At 36.1% G+C, this 22,326-nt stretch overlaps 1 protein-coding gene across 6 annotated transcripts in view; it reads right to left on the bottom strand.

Annotated features, from left to right (window-relative positions):
* Nucleotides 1-22,326, bottom strand: part of ARHGAP21 (Rho GTPase activating protein 21) — a 132,991-nt gene that overhangs the window by 37,082 nt on the left and 73,583 nt on the right. For 4 of the 6 annotated variants that reach the window (XM_046678338.1, XM_046678337.1, XM_046678340.1 and 1 more), the window contains exons 5-8: nucleotides 12,141-12,233; nucleotides 10,540-10,618; nucleotides 7,931-7,985; nucleotides 1,176-1,205 (exon numbers count right to left, since the gene is read on the bottom strand). In XM_046678338.1, coding sequence (XP_046534294.1) covers nucleotides 1,176-1,205; nucleotides 7,931-7,985; nucleotides 10,540-10,618; nucleotides 12,141-12,233 — 257 coding nt within the window. The remainder of the gene's footprint in view (nucleotides 1-1,175; nucleotides 1,206-7,930; nucleotides 7,986-10,539; nucleotides 10,619-12,140; nucleotides 12,234-22,326) is intronic. The other 2 variants (XM_046678342.1, XM_046678343.1) reach the window with 1 other exon arrangement.

Genomic DNA, 22,326 nt, shown 5'->3' with positions numbered 1-22,326 from the left:
TGCTCCACAAGTATAGAAAAGGGCTAGACTCTCAGAAATCAAATAAATTGTAGAATCTGCAAAAAGGCGAATTACAATTGCCTGTTTTCTCAAAAGATCTGAAACACACCAAATTTTGCCCCTACCAAGGAGCTATAGCCATGTTGCTTCTAAAATTTTTCCCATTCAAGTTTTAGGATTTTCCAGCAGTCGACAGGTTAAATGGCTGCCTGAGAAATCTCAGCAAAACAAGATGCTGATCTTTTGCCAGAGTGGTGAAAATATTAACAATCTTAATCAAACACATTTTTATTTTAAGTGCTACTGCTATCATAAATTAAATGTAACTTATTGAACAGTATCAACGTCAATTAATGATTGCTGAGGCCCTAAAAATAATTCACTTTGATAAATTAAGTCCTTCAACAGCCACGCTAAATATTTTAATATCTAAAATAAGAGAGGAATATGCATGTTTAAAAAACTAAGAACATATATTAAAGGCATAAGATAGGAAAGAGTTAATTCATCTTTCTATATATAATTTATATATTTTATCTTAAGCTAATGCAAAATTATATGATACGAATTTATTTGGTCTCTTTTACTTATTATAAGGAGACATCTCTCTGTTACTAACAGGCAGGCAAGCAGCTCAAATTATTTTTCATCCATTACTTGTGAAATTACCTAGCAGTATTTTTAAAAACTTAAGAATAACTGAAATTAAATACAGAGAGTGTGGAAAACAGAGCGATGTAGCTCGGGACTAGGGTCAGCATCTGAGACAGTTAGGTGTGGTATCATATTCCATAGCCTCCCCTAATCAAAACAAGCTTAATTCACGACTATCATCATATCCTGTCTTTGCATTACACAGCTTGCAAAGCTCAAGTGCAGCCACAAACATAGCAGCAAAGTGCTAGGGAAAGAGAGAGGGTGAGATACTTAAAAAAAATACAGATGCAGATAAATAGTATGCTTTAACACCAGCTATGTACAGGATACAAAAGCAATCCAACATAAAAATAAAAAATAAGGCAAACCATATATCACAACACATTCTGCAAATTAGTAAGATTAAACTATGGAGGGATTTCACTAAGCAAACTTACAGTTTTAATAGATTGGCTTATTACAAATCTCTACAAAACAGGACTTAGAAAGCAAGCAAATGGCTTCTGTGCGTTTCTTACCAGAGCTGTGACATCCTTTGTAAATTGTAGCTAGCAGAAAATAGGAAAACATAGTAGAAGCTGCTTACTGATATAAAGACAGAATCATGTTGTCATATTGATGCTGGAAACAGCAAGCTAAAAATACATCTATACTGATTTCTCTGGAAGGTACCAAGAGAGGTAAAGGGCAGTGAAGCATAAAGAATAACTTCAGTATCCTTCTGAGCATCTTTTTCTCAGGCTTTCATCTGGTTCTTATTTGATTTATCTACTATTCTTGCAAGTAAAATACATCTGGTGACATGCTCTGCTAACAGATATTTTCTTCAATATGCACTGCTGTCTGATAACATGCTACAAAGCTTCCCTTCCTCAACAGCAACATTGATGTCTCTCATTTCCCCTGAGCTTCTTCCATCTCTGCTTCCAGATGACGAAACGAATGCTCTATTATGCATTTGAAATAGTACAACCTCCTCCTTCTCCTGTAAATCAGAGCATGACCACAAGCTGTCAGCTGACTGCAGCTGCCTTACGCTATGATTTGGGAAAAAAAGAAGGACTTTTATTAAACAGATTTCACTCAAAAACTAAGATCTTTCAACACTGTACCTTTCATCCTGATTTATTAGTTTATGAAAATAACTACTGAAAAGACATAAAAAATATTACTTCTAGAGTAATTCTTAACCTATAATAAATAGCATAAAACACAAACCAGAAGGCAGTGAGAATTTAAAGCCAAGTAGATAAAAGAAAGCATGCATGCCGTAATATTTTGAAGGCATGAATACAGTCAATCAAAATACACATTTTGGGTATGTACCATTGACACAACAAGCCTATCTTTTTAATGCTGACTACAATCACACCGACACTTTTCCATGACAGGAAAGCTGTCTGGATGAGTGAACTCTCTGGTACAGTACTTCCCACAGCATGTCTGTGCAATTTTATTAAGCATCGCCTGAAAAGGGGGCATGTGGAGGAAGGTTCTCTGTGGTCAGTGATGTAGGGAAAGGCTGGTTGGTAGGCTTCTTGACTTCTCAAAACTTCTATTATGTTAATGTACATTGTAAAACTCAGAGGGAAATTATAAACTTATTTGGCCATGGAATCCATTTTTTCCAGGGGTTTTAACATGGTTAGAGTTTCTACTGAGAATGCTGTTCTAGAAGTAATAACTTAAAGATACCTACTTTATTCAAATTTGGGGAGGAATATTATCTTTTGATAATAGAAGTATATAACCAGAACTATTAAATACTTAAAAAAATATTTGACATACTTCAGACACCTCTAAGATTCCTATATAGGAACTCTAAATACTAAATAGTCTATATTCATGGGTCCTCAGTGCTGGGTAAAGTTATGGCAAAGAGTCCTTAAATACACACACACGGACCACGTATTAACAGTGGACTGCCTGAACAGCATGTCCTACATACACAGTACTACTGTCTAATGGAAGCAGACACAGTTGACAGAAATAAAATATAAATTCATTCAAGAGCATTACTGAATTTCCTCATCTGTTCTTTCAGTTCGTGAACACTAAAAAAGTTTATCTATCTATCTATCATCTACCTATCTATCTATCTATCTATCCGTCTGTTTAAAAGTTCCTCATTCTCATAAAGTTTGGGAACCAATACCACTTAGTTAACATCCATGGGGAAATGAGTGGTGCCCTCAGGCCGCTGTAGCCTCGTTTGGGTTTCAGGTAGGTCATGGACATACCTGGGAATTACTCTATGGGAATAAACTTCTATGGCTATTCTGAGAGGCATGGGACAGACACAAATTAGCTCCAGAATTAAGCTGAAGGAAGTAAATTAGGAATAGGCAATATGCATTATAAGGAATCCTCTTCTCCCATGATGACTTCAGTGTTCCACTAGGAAACAAACTGCCCACTAAGAAAGGCTTCAGACTCCTTCCAGGAGGAAGGTGTTCATCAGGCCTTGGGCAAACACTGGGGTGGACCATCTGGAATGGATTATAATATGCAACTCTTTGAGGTCAACATGGAACCCAGTGTAAAGGCTTTATATTCTGGGAACAGAAGTGAAAACTATAACCGTGGCAGGCCTTCTCTTAAGTGCTTGGTCAAAAAGCACCAAACTGGGGATCTTTGAATTGTCAGTGGGCACCAGTTAAAGAGCATAAAATACCATTTAGACAAAGTAATTTATATATAGTGATGCCAATTTATATTCTTATATAATGATGTCAAAGTCATCTTGTATTAATAAATTTGTCTGAAATGGTATGGCCTAGAAATTTTTGAAATAAATGTCTTCAGAATTGCATATTCGACTCTTAATAATTTTGATTTTTACGTTTAAGTCCAAATGGAAACTTCACAACATATGCAGATGTTTTGATGGAATTCGACAACACAAATTTTCCCCAATTGACTAACTCTTGTGAACGCAGTAGGATATAACAAAAAATTTTAGCCAATTTTTTCATTCAGCCATTTTATATACCACTCCACATTCTTTCTTAAATTTCCTTTATCCTTGTACTTAAGTTTTATATTACAGTAGTTTAGTAGTTTAAAAGCTTGTATTTGAAAATTGAAAATTAATGAGAATAGAATAGTAGCAGCTTTATTATGCCTATAGATCCAGAAAGTTCCTAAAAAGGGGGCTAGGGGCAAACAAAGCAAGGAAAGAAAGATGACCCACAGAATTCTTCATTTGGAATTAGAAGCACAAAGAGCATATTAAGTAAAATTTAATATTAACAGTCTGGATCTCGATTATATGGACAGTGCCTAACAGTAACTAAATAATCTTAAAATACTCTTTCAGTTCAGTTTTAGCAGAGCTACATAAAATCACTATTACCATACATATGATATTTATGCTACTAAATAGTAAAAACAAACCAAACAAAAGAGAAAAAACCTAGAGAATAAATAAGATTACTGAGACTGTCCTGTTAATTTAATGCCTTTACCTATGATAAAAGCAAAAGTAACCACATGTCTGTCTGTTCAGTAAAATAAATGCCAACCATGCCACGGCAGGGCATGGGAGAAGGGGATGGCGTGAATGGGGAAGCACTTTCTATTTTATACCTTTCTAAAATATTAGAAACATGCTAACAAGCATGTACTATTCTTCTAATTACTTAAAAAGAGATTTTTAAAAAGAACAAAGTAGGAAAGAACCTTCGAGAATTCCTACTCTTGCTTCCCTCACTCTAGGAAGGACCACCTTGATCCACACTTGACAAATGGAGACCTAATTTTAAATAGAATATTATACTGATTATGATTATTTTGAATGTGATTCTAACAAATCCAAAAAAAAAAACTTGGGTTAAATTACGTTTTTCAATTTATACCACATTTTCATGGAGTGGCAAGTAGGGCATGGATGCAGCCCAGAGATGTGAGCTGGAATAAAGCCCTGATGCTAACCAGCAGTGTGACTGTGGTAAGCCACTTACACGCCACATTGGTACCCAATGGCAGGATAGGACTGCGGTTCAGAGGAGAAGTGTTAGTCTCAGACCTGCCTGGGTTATACTAGAAAAGTTGTTTAACTTTGCTGTGTTGAACACAGAACAGCAGGAATTAGGCTCAAAATATCCTGCTCAAACAATAGACATATCCAAAAATCTCCACAGTGATCAGAACCGATCAACTAAATTTAATTTTGAGCCCACTGAGTCAAATGCTTAACAAAATATCTCGAGGCAGCCACTGAGAGGAATGCTTGGATCTAGTCTCCCATCATGAGTCCATTCAAGGACCAGTCAGCATCACTGTGTAGATGACGTGATGAAGGATCCAGTCAGCATCACTGTGTAGATGACGTGATGAAGGATCTAGTCAGCATCACTGTGTAGATGACGTGATGGGATTGGCTGTTTCATTCATACACAGACATTTGAGAGGGTAACAAAAGCATTTTGTTTTCTTGAAACTGAAAGAGGAAATGCTTTATATTTTATAAGGACACCTTAAAAATCTAAACCTAAGACAGCACAGTCTAAAACATTATAAAATACTGTCAAAATGACTAAATGAATGTAATACTATTCATGTTGTTAATCCAGAAAATATATATTGATTTAAAAAATGAGGCCGCCAAACACGGGAGGAGTATTACCAGTACTAGTTGAAAAATGTCATGAATTGTTCTTAACTTTACTTCACGTTTTTCAACATTATATCACGGTCATCTATAAATTATGAAATTTATTGTTATATACCTGTCTTTACAGGAGTAAAATTTTAAACTAAATAAATTGTCTATGCCACCTCTCAAAGGTGAGCTGAGGACCTCTAGAACAATTTGGTCCACACATCACTTCAGGAACCAAAGTCCCAAGGATGCCCAGGCTTGCTGTTGCCAGGCAAACACATATACACTCTGACAGGCTTTACCTTGGGTAAATAATTTTACAGTGGCTGTAAAAATGTTCATGTTTACTTTTCTTTACAATGAATATTCAACCTCACAGGGACCAATACCTCCTCACAAGCATATATTTTGGGTAACAGACTTAAGATGAATAAAAATACTTGTGAAGGCCCATGATAGAACATTTTAGCTCTAGAATCTGTTAGAGAGAGAGAAGTATTTCTACATATGGTTTTTTAAATCCCAGATTCTCTTTGTGTTTTATAATAGCTTTAAAAAGTGGTATTTGTAGATATTCTAGCTAAAAACATTTATGTGGAAAAGAAGCTGCCACATCCTAATGTCATTTAGGGAAAACGCATAGTACTCATTAATTATATATACTCCTTTGATTTCCTAATGAATTATAGCACATTCAAATGTGAATGAAGGCTGGGTTTAAAAGCGGGATTTTCTTTTCTCATTAAGGGTATGGGCTTTTAATTTCTTATGATTAAAATAATTCAAATAATATGCTTTTAAAATGAATTTTGTTACAATGTAACAGAATCCTCTACTGATGAATCTTGAAGATCTGTTTGCTCATGTCAGTCTAGTGAACGAATTTTTCCCTGTGTTTGCAACACTTTGTATTTTACTGTTATTTAAGTGCGTTTGTCTTAAACAAAATATAAAAAGGCAGATAAACCTAATTTTCCACTGATCACATCATTAGAAGATTATTCCTTCCACTGCTGCTACTTCCACTGTTGCTGCTCTTCATCAACCACACAGCAGGCTAGCATGATGAATCCGATTTGATTCCTTCCCTAGGAACTTAGTACAATGCCAGCCCATTCTGTGAAATGAGAACTATTCGAAATAGCGTCCAACCAGTGCCTTCACCTTGGCACGGAAAGAAGCTTCTGAAGATGAGAAAACAGTTCCATTTGGAAGTCCATCTGTGTTTGAGTCATCAGATTGCAAGAAAGATTCAAGAAAAGCCTTCCCTACTGTCTCTGCGTCATCTCCTAGTAAGATGTAAGTGTGTAAGTGGAGCACGAGAGGCGAATCCCCTATTTATCTCTAATCCAGTGACTTGCATTGCCTTCAGTGGTTATGTCTGCTACCTTGCTGAATCAAGTGGAGAGGCACTCCACAACTAGCTCCACGTGCCAAGGAGAACTACTGTGGATAGTGACACCTTCCTTGTTAAGACGCCCCAACGCCAACAGAACTGTGCACTTAAGAAGAGTAATCTGCTATCAGCGTAAAGCCATTCCTAAATACAATCAACACACATTGAAAACACAAGGTTGACCTCCATAGATTTCAGGTAATTCTATTTTACATGTCAGTGAATAAATTGAATCATTATGATTAGCTTTACTGATATTTTTGTAAAAAATTGTTTACGGAAGATTATTTCGGACTTTAGCTGAGCTAGATTCGAACTGATGTCTTACAAATCAAAAACATGACTTTACCATTTCCATTCCCATCACAGAGACTCCATAAGTTCCCTATTTTTCTCAAATAAGAAAAAAACCCAACTATTCAGAATACTAAAGGAAATTTAAAAAAAACACAAACTTCAGTGGCCATTTCCTAGATGTGTTAGTTTGCAGAATGTTACTTAAAAGGTTTTGCTCATGCTGTCTTATTCTACTTAACTGCAATGTCAACTGTGGGAAAGTTTTATTTTCTTGAACGAAATTTATATATTTTATCATCTCTTTACTTTCAGCAATATTTAGGATTAATAAAGGAGTTAAGTATTATTCTATCCAATTTATTTTCTTTCTAAAAATAGGAAAAATATTTTAGACTTTATAAATGCTAAAGTTTTCAACAATATAGTTTCATTTGCTCTCTAAGGCCCTCACATATTTCTCCCTTAAGTTGTAGACTCCAGTTATTATGAACATTACTTCCAATGGAATGAATTGACACAACCAAATTACTTGGTAAGTAAATTTACAAACACTAATAGTTATTGGAAAATTAAGGAACGGCTTTTATAAAATTCCTGTCCTTACATTTAAAAAAAAAAAAGATATTTTAATTCCTGGGGATATGTACTTGTACCCTGAGTTTTGGCTTTTGGTCAAGGACTACCTAGAATGCAACACTGGGGCAAACCCTTTAGAAATCTCATTCTAAACAACAACAATAAGAGTTCACTGTGGAATCAATAAAACATTCTCATGTCACTTAATCGCAAAAAGTTAACAATGATTTTTTTGAGGGGGATAAAATGTAGAGAATTCCAGACTCTGCTAAATGAAACAGAGAGTTTGGGGGTTTTTTTCCTAGATTCTTTTTTTAAATTCAATTCACCTCCATCTTTAAAGGATTTTTATTAACATCCGTGACTATAAAGCAATTCATATTTGAACAAATAAAACTTACCACTTGGAGAATGTCTTCATCTTTTGGCATAACACTAAGTTCCAATGTTGTATCACTGAAATTGAATATATATACACTATTTTAGGAGAAGTGGAAGTGTATAGAAAAGGCATAAAGGAAAAATAGTTAACTCAGAAGTATTTTTTAAGTTGCTTAAGAGTTTAATTTTTAATTTTTTAAATCTTTACTTTTCAAATCCAAACCATTAAAATGAAGTCACTTTTATATATAATAAGCTAATTATACATGACAGAGGGCACCCTGCCATATGTTTCAGCTTTTCATAATCAGTCAAGTCTTCTTTATAATGTGTTTCTAATTTAGAAATATAAAGTATATTATAAAGTATATTTGTCCTGCAACAAAACCCGTCAGTAGATAATTACTTATATAATTACTTCAGCTCACAGGACAAATTACAAATTTTGACCACATATTCTATTTATCAAGTTAAAAATACGTTAACATAAAAATAACCAAAGAATCCTCAATTTAATATTTTAAGCAATATTAAACATCCAAATTTTGAAATATTCCCTGTTGGCCTCAGAGGTATCAAAACTATCAAAATGTCTCCTTATTTTAAAAAGTATATAGCATCTCAACTATTTACTTTCTTCTCTATGATTTAATTTTAGAGCCTTTATAGAAACAGCTCAAAGTCTCATTTTATTTTGGTAGTGTAAATTTCCTGTTAAAAATAATAGAGAAGTTTCTCTAGGTTTAAAAAGTTCAAAGGGGTAGATTACACTGAGTCCTGTGATCTGTAATTACATTTGGATCAGGCTGGAATGGTGGTGCTCTCCCCACCCAGTGCTTCAATATCTAATCTGACAACATCAGAAAGATTTCCCCCCAACACAATCAAGAGATTAAAAAACAAACAAACAACAAAAAAAGGAAACAAAATCGAATAATTTACTGGTGCCTTTCTTTGACAGATTGGAACCCTATTTTTAGGTTCATAAATGCTGAGAATAGTAAACCAATAAGAACCACAGGTTCAAATAAATTTAACTAGTAAAATATGTAGGCACTTGTATTTCAACACGCAGAGTTGGTACAAAATACCTACTGATGTTTAGATAAATTATTCTGCAAGGATACATTTTTACATTAATACAGTGCAGAATCTCAATGGCTTTGTGCTGTATTATTATTCATTTGCTACCAACTGCAGACAAAAGGAACACAATTTTTTAAAAGAAAATAGGATAATGAAAAAACACGATTTCTCTATTTTTCAAATTGCTTTATTGGCTGAAAAATTAAGACTGTCACTCCAAAGCGTTATGACTCTGAAAGATGAACTGCACCAGCAACAAAAAAATTAATGTAGATTTTGAGGAAAACAAAGATTAAGTTATGGTTACGTGGAAAAATAATACTTTTAAAGAAGAGATGTTAGCAAATACACTTGAGATCCTGAAATTACAGGCTGACAAAACATATTGGTGTATTTAGGATGGTCTAAATTATTTTAAGGAAAAAAATTGGGGGTGGATCTCCCCGCTGCCTCTGGAGAGGTTTTAAATTCTTCACCAGTCCCCATCAGTCTCATCAGTCCTTTAAGACCAAATAGGTGTCACTGCCAGGAACACCCAGAATCCAACATTAGAGGCAAGGTTTCTCAGATTTGCTTTCTCAAAGAATGCCATTAAATATGAAAACAGTATTGAGAATATGGTGAGATCAATAAATCATGATCACATCATTTAATTGCAAAAATGACAATGGATTAAAGCATTAGTGTAAATCGTTTACATTACAGCACGAACTGCTTTAGACACAGTTAGAGGAGCTTGATAAAAATCTTCAGAAAATAAAGAACGATTCAATTCTAGACAAGTAGATATGAGTAACATAGGCAACAGAGAATCAAAAGTCACTATATTTGAATCTGGGAAGAACCTCTTACAATAGTGATGATCTGGAAATCGGACTCCAGAGTCATGGCCTACTCTTGACAAAATTCAGTATGGCAACCTCTTTGGCTTTTGATTTCTTTATTTGTAATGTTAAAAAATCTTCTAGGGGTGTGATAGAAATACAGCGGGACTAAATTAACTTTAAGGTCCTATAGATAGTCACTCTATACATATTTATTTACCTTAGAACTCAAAATTCTATCATTCTGCAGAGTATAGGTAGCCATATGGATTAAAAGAAAATTCCTTGCTGTCTTGGTTAAAACCAATGAAGACATCTGAGCTGAGAATCTTACTCAATAAGCTATTTACAGATAAATTATCTCAATAAGAGTCTTTAAAATTATATATGCATTCATTTATATACTTATTAGAAACAAAGTATACATTTGCTTGTCCCTTCAATTGAAACTTGCAGTAAATCTCAAATATGTGCCTCTTAGACTCTAAAGAATTTTAATCACAAATCTGATAAATCTGCCAAAGCAAAGGCACCAACTAAGCTATTCTTAGGTAGTTCCTTCTTGGCAACTCAAATGTATTATCACTTTAAGAGAAAATTCTCTATCTTCACATCACACTAATTCCCTACAGGAATACAATACTGTATTAAATCTACCTGCCTCATTGATTTATAAAACCCATCTGCGGCCAAAATTAATCATGTTTTAAGAATCTTACCTGTTCTGAATCAAAGCAATTACTTGGGAATAGGTCTTTCCAATAACACTTTCTCCATTGACTTTTATAATTCGGTCACCTTCAAAGAAGAATAAAAAACCACATGAGGAATTCCTAAAGAAAGTCACTTCTGAATACTTTTTCAAATATTTCTTGAGTAATGTTCTTATTTTTGATATATCTTTGCTCATTGTTTTTGAAAGTATCTTTTATGAAAATGAATCTGAATTTTAGTATATCCAGCATCTTATGAAATATAGCCATGTTTTAAATGAGTCTTAGTCATTGATGAATTTAGAAGCCTCAAACGATGTAGCCACCAAGCGAACACAGCTATACCATTTGTGCCCCATCTACTGTTTTCTGAGTTGTAGAACAACTAATTATTCCTGTTTACTCTGTCATTTCTGTTGGAGAAACACTATTCAACAGGCTTAAACAATTCATTGTCTTTATTACCTCGGGGCACTCTAGTTTTAGTCCAACTGATCTCCTTGTAGTGTTCTCCCAATCTATTTAGTTTATTGATTACTGCTATATTACAGAACTTAAATATGGGTATGCATATCACTTTGACTTTCTATATATTAACTTGTTCTTCCTTTTAATGGGGAAAAGGACATGTAGATTACACAGAAAAACTCAGAGGAGCAGAAAGGAAAAGAAGAGGAGAGAAATGACAGGGGAAAAAAGGAAAATAGAAAAAAACATCCTTTTTGTGTGCTTATCACAGCATCTCCACTTCATCTTCCCAATTGTATGAGGCTTAGAACATGACAGATGATACACTCCAGGTAATGGATCCCATATGTACATCAATATACATATTTATGATATTGAAATTAGGCTTATTTTAAGAATGATGAAAAAGATAATTAATTAAGGTACAATAAATTAATAGTGCATCCTAAGAAATCTTAGCAATGATACTCACTACTTATATTTGTAGATCAAAAGACAACATTTTATTCAAAAGGCAATAAAAAATAGCTTTTCACTAATTCCAACTTAAAATTACTTCATGTTTAAAAATATGAGAAAAGAGTAACGGTTTTAGTGTGCATTAATCTAACCAAAATCTCTAGTTTTTATTAAAATCACAAATCACAAAATGTTTGAGGGCAAAGAGCCATCAGACCACCTCCACTGACACCTGCAGACGAAGCTGGGCTTGTATGGCACTGAACATTTAAGCCACTCTGGAGTGCAAATACATCAATTCACCTCTGGCAGATCAGGCGTTTCCAGAACTTGGAGATCCAAGATTATTTCAATTATGGCAATAAATATCATCACCATTTTGCTACTTTGTAACCCTCTGTCAAAATTAGCTATATGCAAAATAGGTTATTTACAAGGGCCTCCAAGAGTCCATTATCTGAGTGGTGACTAAAAGTTTACCCCAAGATTTATAATTTATATATTATTTCTGTTCAAATCCACCCATTTGGGTATCGAGAAACATACAATCAATTAGGTCTCAAAATACTAATAACAGACGTGAAGAAAAAGGAAGACACATTTGGAGGGACATGACATATGGAAGAAGGAAGAAATGGACTAAGACAGAACCAGAAGATGGTGAAGAAGACCAGCCCCACCTGTGCATAAGCCGGCTTCGAACGCAGGCCCTCCTTCTTTAACTTGTTTAACAAAGATGGTGTCCATTGGTTCCAAGCGGTTTCTTTGTTTTCCTGTGGGAGAGACAAAGCCCAAGGCACAGTTTACGTCACAATATTTTATTAAAATACCAACATAGAAAATGATATTTAATTGAGACAATTAAGCAAAGACCTTTACGAAGTGTTAAATACACATCCTGCATTTGGATGCTAAAATCCTAATTTAGGGATTTTCATTAAATCAGACATTTATTTTGCTTCTTCCATAACACAACAACAACCACAACAGTGGCAACAGTTTCTTTTTACTGGGTACATTCTGTACAAAAATTACTACAGTAAGTACTATATATAACTGAGAGTTACGTTCCATAGCAAGTAAGTATTACTACCATCATTGCATAAAAGAGGAAACTGAGGCTCAGAGACATTAAATAAATTCTCCAAGGTCACACAGCTAGATTACACAGGCGGTGCTCACTCTATTGCTTTTTAACACTGCACTGTGCTAAGCTTTAAGTTTTAACGATGAATAAGACACAGTCCCTTCCCTTCAGGGATTCTGGTAAGAAAGAGACACACAAAGAATGGCCCTATAGTATAAAAACAATCAGAGACAAATACAATATCCGGCCATGGCAATGAGGAGCACGTGGTCGACCCTGTAAGTCAAATATTTCACAGACTGCTGTCCATGGATCATCTGCATTAACAACTAAGGTGCTTGCTACAATACCAATGCTTTGGGGTCCAATCAGAAATCTGCTTTGTCAACAAGTTTCTCAGGCAATCCTTACACTCACTAACATTTGCAAACAACTACGTTTCAGCAAAATAGAAGTCAAGGAAAGATTTGCAGAGGAGAGGACACACAAGCGAAGTGATAAGCACCATGATACATACTATCAGGGGACAAAAAGGCAGACAGGTTCTCTCTCTTTTTTTTTTTTTTGAGGAAGATTAGCCCTGAGCTAACTACTGCCAGTCCTCCTCATTTTTGCTGAGGAAGCCTGGCCCTGAGCTAACATCCGTGCCCATCTTCCTCTACTTTCTCTGTGGGACGCCTACCACAGCATGGCGCGCCAAGTGATGCCATGTCCGCACCCGGGATCCAAACCTGCAAACCCCGGGCCGCCGAGAAGTGGAACGTGCGAACTTAACCGCTGCGCCAACGGGCCAGCCCCCAGACGGGTTCTCAAAGTGTGGTCCCCAGACCAGCAGCATTAGTATCAGCAGGGAATGTGTTAGAAATGCAAATTTGTAGACCCACCCCAGATCTTCTGAATCGGAAATGAGGCAATTGTGATGCAACTCAACTTTGAGAACCACTGAAGTAGAAGACAAGGTCCTGACCCTTAAAGAAGTCTATAACAGAAAATAAGGCCCATGCACGCATGGAGTAAGATACCAATACCGGTTAAACAGCAATGCTGGGCAGAAAGTGACTGAGTGTCACATAGAAAGAACTCCTATTTATATTGCCACACTAAACTGAATTTTTACCATCGTGTATCACAAAGGTGGCTCAAAAGACGTTTCCTAGTAAAGGAATAGCTATCAGCACCTCCCCTTACAAATCTAGCTATTTACTCTGAGAGAAGTCCTCTAAAGCAGTGAGTGGCTAACTCAACTACTGAGAAAGCAACAGGGTTTAGCGGAAATTGCTCGTGTTTCACAAGCCATTAGACTTGGATTCAAGTCCTTGCTTTGCCACTCGATAGTCCAGTTGCAATTAAGTAAACTCTTTTACTTAAAGAAATTATTACATTTTCTTCTATAATTGTTCTATATTTTTACATTCTTGAAAGGTTCCTATGAAGACTAAATGAGATAATGTAAAATCACTCAGCACAGCGTGCAAGTGAACAAACTCCTCAGTCAACGCATATTTTCACTCTTCCTTGCATATTTCTTAAATGAAGACTAGTGTCATATTTTTATGATTTCAAGAATTAAAAATCTGAAAGGTCATAAAAATACACTTGCAAAATATCTATCATCCAATTTGAAATACTATAAATCGATAGTAAATATATATCAGAATATCTTCCCAAAGACACTTTATACAGCCTTTTCTCTATGTTCAGATGACATGAAAATATTATCAATCCTTTAGCCACTTCTGATTAGTTATGACAGACAGCCATGACTGCTCTCTCCATGAGGTTTAGGAGGAAAAAGAACTAACGTTAGTTAAATCTCTACTATATAAAAGAATGTCCTAATTCTTTCTTTTTTTTTTAAAGACTGGCACCTGAGCTAACATTTGTTGCCAACCTTTTTTTTTTTTTCCTTCTTCTCCCCAAAGCTCCCCGGACACAGTTGTATATTCTAGTTGTAGGTCCTTCTGGTTGTGCTATGTGGGATGCCGCCTCAGCACGGCTTGATGAGCAGTGCCAGGCCCATGCCCAGGATCCAAACTGGTGAAACTCTGGGCCACCAAAGCGGAGTGCGCGAACTTAACCACTCAGCCATGGGGCCAGCCCCAAGAATGTCCTCATTCTTAAGAGATGTTTAATGAAGTACTTAGGGACTAATTATAATGATATATGCAACTTAGTTTTCAAATGGTTCAGAGGAAAAAATAAACCAAGACACTCAGACACGCATATAGATAGATGGATAAAGAAAATATAACGGCATGTTAATTGCTGAAGCATGATGGATGACATACAGGTGTCTATGGTACTTTGAAAATTATAATAAAAAGCTAGGGGAAATTTTCTATATACGCCAGGCTTTACTTTTCTTCATAGAAGTTATCACTCACTACTTAAAATTATGTTTTTATTGGCTTACATGTTGGTTTTGTGTCTCTCCCACTAAAATGAAGAGCAGGAATTCTGTCATGTTCACTGATATCCAGACCACCTGGAACAATGCCTGGCACAGAGCAGGCATTCAATAAATAATTATTCAGTAAGTCAATAAATTTATTATGTAGTTTAATTCTCACAACAAGCCTTCAAGATGCCATTGTACTGAAGAGGAAACAGAGACTAAATAACTTGCAGAGTAGGGATTTGAACCCAAGTCTGAATCCAAACATGATGTTCCATGCTGCTTCAAAAGGAACGGAATAGCTTACTCATTTGTCTAGCTTTACTGAATACAAGTGGATAGTATACTTACAATCAATTTGAAAGGATCCAAATACTTAATTCCAACCAAGGTGGTAACCAAACTAGGTCCCTTTGGGGCCAACTCAACATTACAACAGTTGACCTTAAAGGAAAGCCAACTATTTTTTCTTGGCTCGAGATTTGAGGGTTTAGAGTTTTATATGTTTTGTTGTATCAAGTCATTGCTTTCATAGAAAGACTTACATAATAAAAGAGAAGACACATTTTTCTTATTAATGTCTTCTAGTCCACTTTGTCCCAAAGGTGATTATACCATACTTATATTTAAAAACACAAAATGCAAGTGACCATTAATGAATTCTACAAAATAAGTTGGTTGAGTAGCCATATAGTGACTCCTGAAAATTCTGATAGAAAGTTTGACTTATACAGAATAGATGTAGTCCAAAACAGTTTGGTTTTAATTTCCAAAAATGAAATACTAGTTTTGCAATGACCGCCTTGGTAGAATCAGAGACACGTTGCCATTGACAAATCTTTCAATACAGTGTGAGAACAGATGATGATGGAATAGACTGAAGTAGAGGTCAAGGCATTAGCCTATATGCCTAAGCTGTACTTTTGATTCTTGTTGTTTCTGGGCTTTTCTATCTGCACTTCTTCCAAAATTCTGACTTGCTATTATTACCCTAGCTATCATCCAATTCCTTCTGGACAACAGAAAATTTCCCATGGATATCCCTCAATTACAGGCAGGTTTCACTAAAAAACAGACTTCTCTTCACTTTCCGTCTTCCTTGTCTCTAAACCTTGAGCTGAACACTTGGCTCATTAATGCCAAGAATGTCTTCTTTTTACTATCTGTTGCCTGCCATTCTGCTGGAACTGGAAATCAAAAGTATCAAATTTAAGACATGTTATTCAATCTCTTGTGCCTTTAGTTTTTTTAAGTCAACGTCTAGATATGCAACACTAGAAGTCCAATCCTGAATTGTAACTCACCAGGAAAAATTATTCCTTACTTGCCAGCATGAGCGTCTGGCAAAGCCAGATGGCTGCCCTGGTAACTCTTAGCAAAAGCCTCTTTCAAGTCTACATCTGTATTTTATAATTTCTCAATTTTTTGAGAACACTTAGGACACATTTCAAAGAACTGTTAAATACTTTATTTAAGCGTCATTTCTTGACCTTACCAAAAGAAAAGGAAAACGTGTTTTTTTAGCACACACATGTAATTAAATCTTTCTGTATTTGAGAAAAGGAAGTAGAAAGACAATGATCTTACACAGATGAGAATGGCTAAAACGACCAGGTACAGAAAAAGTCCCATTTTATGTTATTTACTCCACAATTAGTAAAGACTTGAACAAGAAGATGTAAAAAGTATATATGAATTTACTTGAATTTGAATATTACACTTTAAATAGGAATGTACATACTTCTAAATTAATATAACCAGTAAATGTAATCAGTTGGGGAAAAATAATGTGAGGAAAAAAATAATAATATATAGGTAGTAGCTGCCATCCAAATACTGAATGTACATCCAGGTGGATGTGATTTTTATTCTCCATATCCAGCATAAGGTCGTAGTTAAGAGCTTGGGCCCTAGGCCCAGAGTACATGGATTAAAATTCCAGCTCTACCATTTATTTTCCAAGTACAGTTAGCAGATTTTGCAATATTTGGTACATTCTTATACTAAAAATTATTAGTTGTCTTATCAGAAATTCAAATTTAATCGGGCATCCCATATTTTATCCAGCAATCCTTTCTCCAAGTGATTTTAGACAAATGATTTATTTATGCCCCAGTTTATTCATCTGAAAAATGAGGAGAATGATAATTATTCCTATCTGGCAAGGTTGTTGTGAGGATTAAAAGAGATAATCTATTAAAATGTTTATGTAATGTCTAATACAAGTCGGTATTTAATAAACGCTACGTATTACTATGCTAGTCTGATGATAAACCTCCAGAAGGTTTACACACAGATCAGGGATGACGGACGCCACAGTGCTTGTGACACTGAGTGTCTGATAAATACTGGTTGAAAGAGTATCTATACAAACTTAACTGTCACGTAATGGGGAAGTCGGGGAATACAGACCAAGGAAAAAGGATGACTAAAGAAAACAAGGAGAAAAGTGAGAGAGACCGTACTTAAAATTTTTCCAGTAACTCTGACCCAAACTACACACCTGTCTTCAAAGAGACTGCTGCTGTCTAGACCCTGGGCTCTGTCAGTTAAGACGATCTAAACCTCTAATGACCTCTTCTTTGGAGAATGTGAAAGTCAAAGTCACTTGCAACGTTTAAATTATTTCAAAATTTAAAATATTAAGTATACAAAGCAAAGAGACTAAAGCAAATAGATTATTTCAAGAAGGAACAAAAATTGAACTGTGCCACTTACAAAAAGAACCCTGTAATGAAAGAGCCACATAAAAATACATAAGCCCAGGTCAGGGAACCCTATAGTTCTGGAGACACACTGAGAAACATATGCTTCACACGAAGAAATAGCAGCCCGTATTTTAACCAAAAGCAAAGCAATAGAAAATAATGGCTATCACTGAGATTAAGCTTTTTATCCCTTCTCTAAGCTCTCAAAGACCCGACTGGACAATTTTTTGAATGGAACCAAATCCTCTCTGCTTTAATAAAGACTTTTTTTTTTTTTAAAAAAAGTATTCTTTTTATTGATTTCTTTATTGTAAGAAAAAACCCAACTCTACCTCTACACAAGAGAAGCCTTTTGCAATTAAATTATGCTTCAGTATGAAAGTTATAAAAGGCTTGGGAGAAGAGGACTCTCCACAAAGGTGGAAAGCTCAGGGGTACATCACATAAGGGAGTATGAAAGCCCCAGGCGTTCACTATTTAAAGAAAATCAATTAAATAGCTTATTGAAATTAATATCTATTTTGCAGACCAAAAATAATTGAAACCACCATGTAGGTTGAAATAGACATCAAAGTTAAGTCTGAATGAAGAAAAATGATCTTTACTTCTCTTTGATGGATAATAGATGGTCACAGAAGAAAAACTGGGCAGGAAGAAGAATTTGTTGAGCAGAAGTTAGGAATTATGGATCCATTAAGGCAAAAAACAAACGGAAAGAGAATAAACAACAAGTTCCGGCTCGTGGTTACCTCTGGGGGAAGAGAACAGGGAAAGAGTGGTGTCAAAGGGCCTTAACCATAGTTAGAATACTCACTTTTATGTCTTGAAGAGAGAGACAGAGATGTGGAAGAGAGGGGAGGATACTGAAACGTTAAGATGACAAAAATAGGTGGCAAGCATTTGGAAGTGACATTTTTTCCTATATTTTCTGTTTGCCTGAAATATTTCATAACTATAAAATTGTTGATAACAGCCTTCTAATTTTTATTTTGGGGGTGCGGTTTGCTAATGGCAAACAAAAGTATCTTAAAAGCCTAACAGAGACACATTATCTAACATCAAAAATCTATGTATCATATGACAAATACACCCTATATGATAAGAAATGAAGGGGAATCCAATTTAAGAAGACTGATATGGCAGATCCTTGGGTATTTTTTTTCCTTTGGTAATAGCAGAAGCACTAAGTAAAAAAAAAGCACCAGCTTACTAAATCTAGGTGTTCCCCAAATTTCCACTTAAGATGCTCTCACTTCAAGAGTGACGACTAGTACTTTAAAATTATACCTCCCAAGTCTCCAATCTGCAGCTCCAATAATTATCATGAGATTCACATCCAAAATCCCAATGATCTCTGGATGTTGTCAGTAGAATGTCACCTGCTAGGACTCGATCACATTATATCTATCATAAGCAAACACATACTCTCCACTCAATCTGATCTTCACATAACATCAAATGGAATAAAATGAAATAAGAAAATCCCTTAAATACTAAAAAGCAGACCATGTTCTAACCTAATCATGATAAACTTTCTTTCAACCTAGACTCATCTAATTATTTTTTTTTTACTTCTTATTGTGGAAAATGTCCAACATACACAAAAGTAGAGAAAATAGAATAAACCCACATGAACGTCACTTAATAATTATAAAAAAAAGTCACTCTTGTTTCATTTATACTCACCCTTTTTTCCTAAAATATTTTAAAGCAAATCCAAGATATCATGCCAATTCATTCATAAATATGCATACTTCGGTATGCATCACTAACAGATGAGAATTTTTCTTTACTTTTCTTAAAGGAAAGACAACAAAATCCTTGCACGTTCTCCATAGCATGTAGTGATCTACACAGCGTGGACAACACTAGTCGACAACAAACCTAATCCTACTTTCAGCCTCCTAAATGCCTACTTAACATTAATGAAAAGCAGTACGTCACGACATGGAAATGATAGCAGCAAAAACTATGGAATGAATTTAGAAGGGTTCCACGTGCAGAATCACAACAGAACCCTAAATTAAGTTCCTGAACACGTTACCCATGCCCAGTAGGATGCTCTGCCTGTGCATTCAAATTCGGTGAGTTCATGGATGCAAGAGGCCATTCGCAGCATGAATATCTCCAGCATGTAGAACAGTGCCTGGCATACAGTGGATGCTCAAGAATTATTTACTGCTGACTGATTCAAATTAAAGCCCTGGAAAACATCAACAGTAAACCTATCCAAGGACAACTGAGAGATTTGTTTCAGGAACAAAGCTATCATACTGCAACTGGTCTGCAGAATTTTCCTCAAATAGTAGGAGAATGCTGCCACTTATGCTAATTTGAGCACAATACCACTAGGTGTCAGACGCGAACCAAAATTTTCTAGCATTATAAACAACCAGGCAAGAAAGACTCTGGAAGGGTGTTATTCATTCAACAAATATTTACTGAGTTCGTAAATGTGCCAGGCGCTGATTACCCTACAACGAACAAAACATCCTGGGATCTGTCTTCTGGGGTATTCGAAGTTTATGAAACATGGGTTTTTTTCTCTCTCTAAAGTTTCAGGAATTTCACAAACTATATATCACATCTAGATTCACAGCCTTGTTATTCCTGTTGTGCTACATTTTAATTTCCCTACAAGCCAGAAAAATTTGTTACAATGCTCTAACCACAAGCAACTATCTTTCCATCTCCTACCTTACCATCGCGCCATCCCTCAACCAATTCAACTTGCTCGTCGACTCTGTCAAGACCTCCCATTCCCGTTGGCCCTCTCTACTCTTCAAGGCTATCAACCTCCCTCCAGAAATCACTTTCTTCCACACTAAGATTACCCATGGATCAATATTTCAACAAAATTCACCGGCAGCCTCAACTTCCTTTCCCTCTTGACCTTTGAAAGCATTCAATTTGCCCATCTCCAAGTGTGGAGAATTCCAACCACATGCCTGCTCTGCTCTTGCTCTTGGCCTGCTAATTCAGCTGAACAAAACTGCGTGAGCCCAGTGATTTATAGTTCCCAAGTTCAGCTAAGTTCTTGACACTGCTCCATAAAGTCTCTCAATTGTGTTTTAACACCCATTCCCTCCAGGTTGCTATTTCAAACTTCTAATAGCCTTCTTGAACTTGCTATTCCATGCTGATGTCCTCACACTATTTGGATAACCTGTCTCTTAACTTCACTATATCTCACTTGCTGTATCTTCAATTTCTTTCCATCTTTGCCCATTCTTCCTTCCTTTGTCCTACCACAGGTGAGGATTTAGGTCCCAGCCTTCTTCAGGACCATGCTCCCCTAATTAGTTCTCATGCATAAAACCTGTTTCTCTCTAATCTTCTCTCCAGATTCCCACACTTACACAAACAACAACAAAATTCTCTGGCTTTCCAATTAGCTATCATTTCTCATTCCCTATCCTTCATTTTCATACTTCTTGCAAGAATAGTCTATACTCGTTAATCCTCATTTCTTTACTTCTAATTCAAGGTTTCTCAGACACTGACAAATGTCCCCTGCGGCACCAAACTGCCCACCCAGCCCACTCCTGCTCTCATGTGTAGTTCACTGCTCTAACTTACATTCTGATTGCTGATATTTGGTTTCTTCATCCCTTCTGTTCACTGCACTGAAACTGTTCTCAAGTAACTTTACCAATTTGCTATTTGTCAGATCCTGTCCAATAGTATGCTTTTTTTTTAGTGAGGAAGATTGGCCCTGAGCTAACATCTGTTGCCAATCTTCCTCTTTTGCTTGAGGAAGAGTGGCCCTGAGCTAAGATCTGTGCCCAGCTTCCTCTATTTTGTATGTGGGTCACCACCACAGCATGTCTTGACAAGTGGTGTAGGTCCACGCGTGGGATCTAAATCTGCGAACCTGGGCCGCTGGGGCGGAGCGCACCAAACTGAACCACTATGCCACTGGGCTGGCCCCCAACAGTATCTTTTTAGTCCCCATCCTAATGAATTCTCTACAACAAATGACAAGTTATCCACTCCTCGCTTAAAATTATCACCTCTTAATTAACAAGTCACCAACTCCTCCTGGCTCTCTTCATACCTTCAAAACTTATTCTCCAATTTCCTCTCTGACCATCTCTTAGATGTTGCCCTCCCTCGGATCCTAGCTTCATCCTCTACATCTTCATACTGTCTGTGTACAGTTTCATTTATGCTTAGAACTTAATTATAACATATATAAGGATGACTTCCAAATCTATTTTCACCCCCCCACCTTCCCTATAAGCTCTGCACACAAATTTCCAACTAAGCACTAAACATTCCACAGGCATCAGAAATGCAACTTGCCCTAAACTCATTTCCCCAGGGGGAGGGGATCGAGATGTTTCCCCTCCAGGGTCCCTCAGTGAACAGCACCTCCATCTATCCACTCATTCGTGCCAGAAAAGCCAAGCATGATCCTCCACACGTCATCCTTAACTAGTGACACACAATCCATCCTCAAGTCCTGCCCCCAAATCTGGGCAAATGTATATTCTAAATACCTCTGAAATCTGTTCTAGAATGCTGCTTTGCCTTCCTCGTGATAAAATCCTCTTCATCTGTCAACAGCACAAAGGACACCCCACTTTAGAATCTCCCCTGATAGTTAGATGATTCCCTGTGCTGTGACCTATAGCAACTGCACATCCCTCTACTTCCGCACTTCTGGAATTATT

Source organism: Equus quagga, chromosome 12 (assembly GCF_021613505.1).
Source record: "Equus quagga isolate Etosha38 chromosome 12, UCLA_HA_Equagga_1.0, whole genome shotgun sequence".
Lineage (NCBI taxonomy): Eukaryota > Metazoa > Chordata > Mammalia > Perissodactyla > Equidae > Equus > Equus quagga.
Note: the sequence above shows the minus strand (reverse complement) of the source record. Positions and strands in the feature narration are given on the sequence as shown.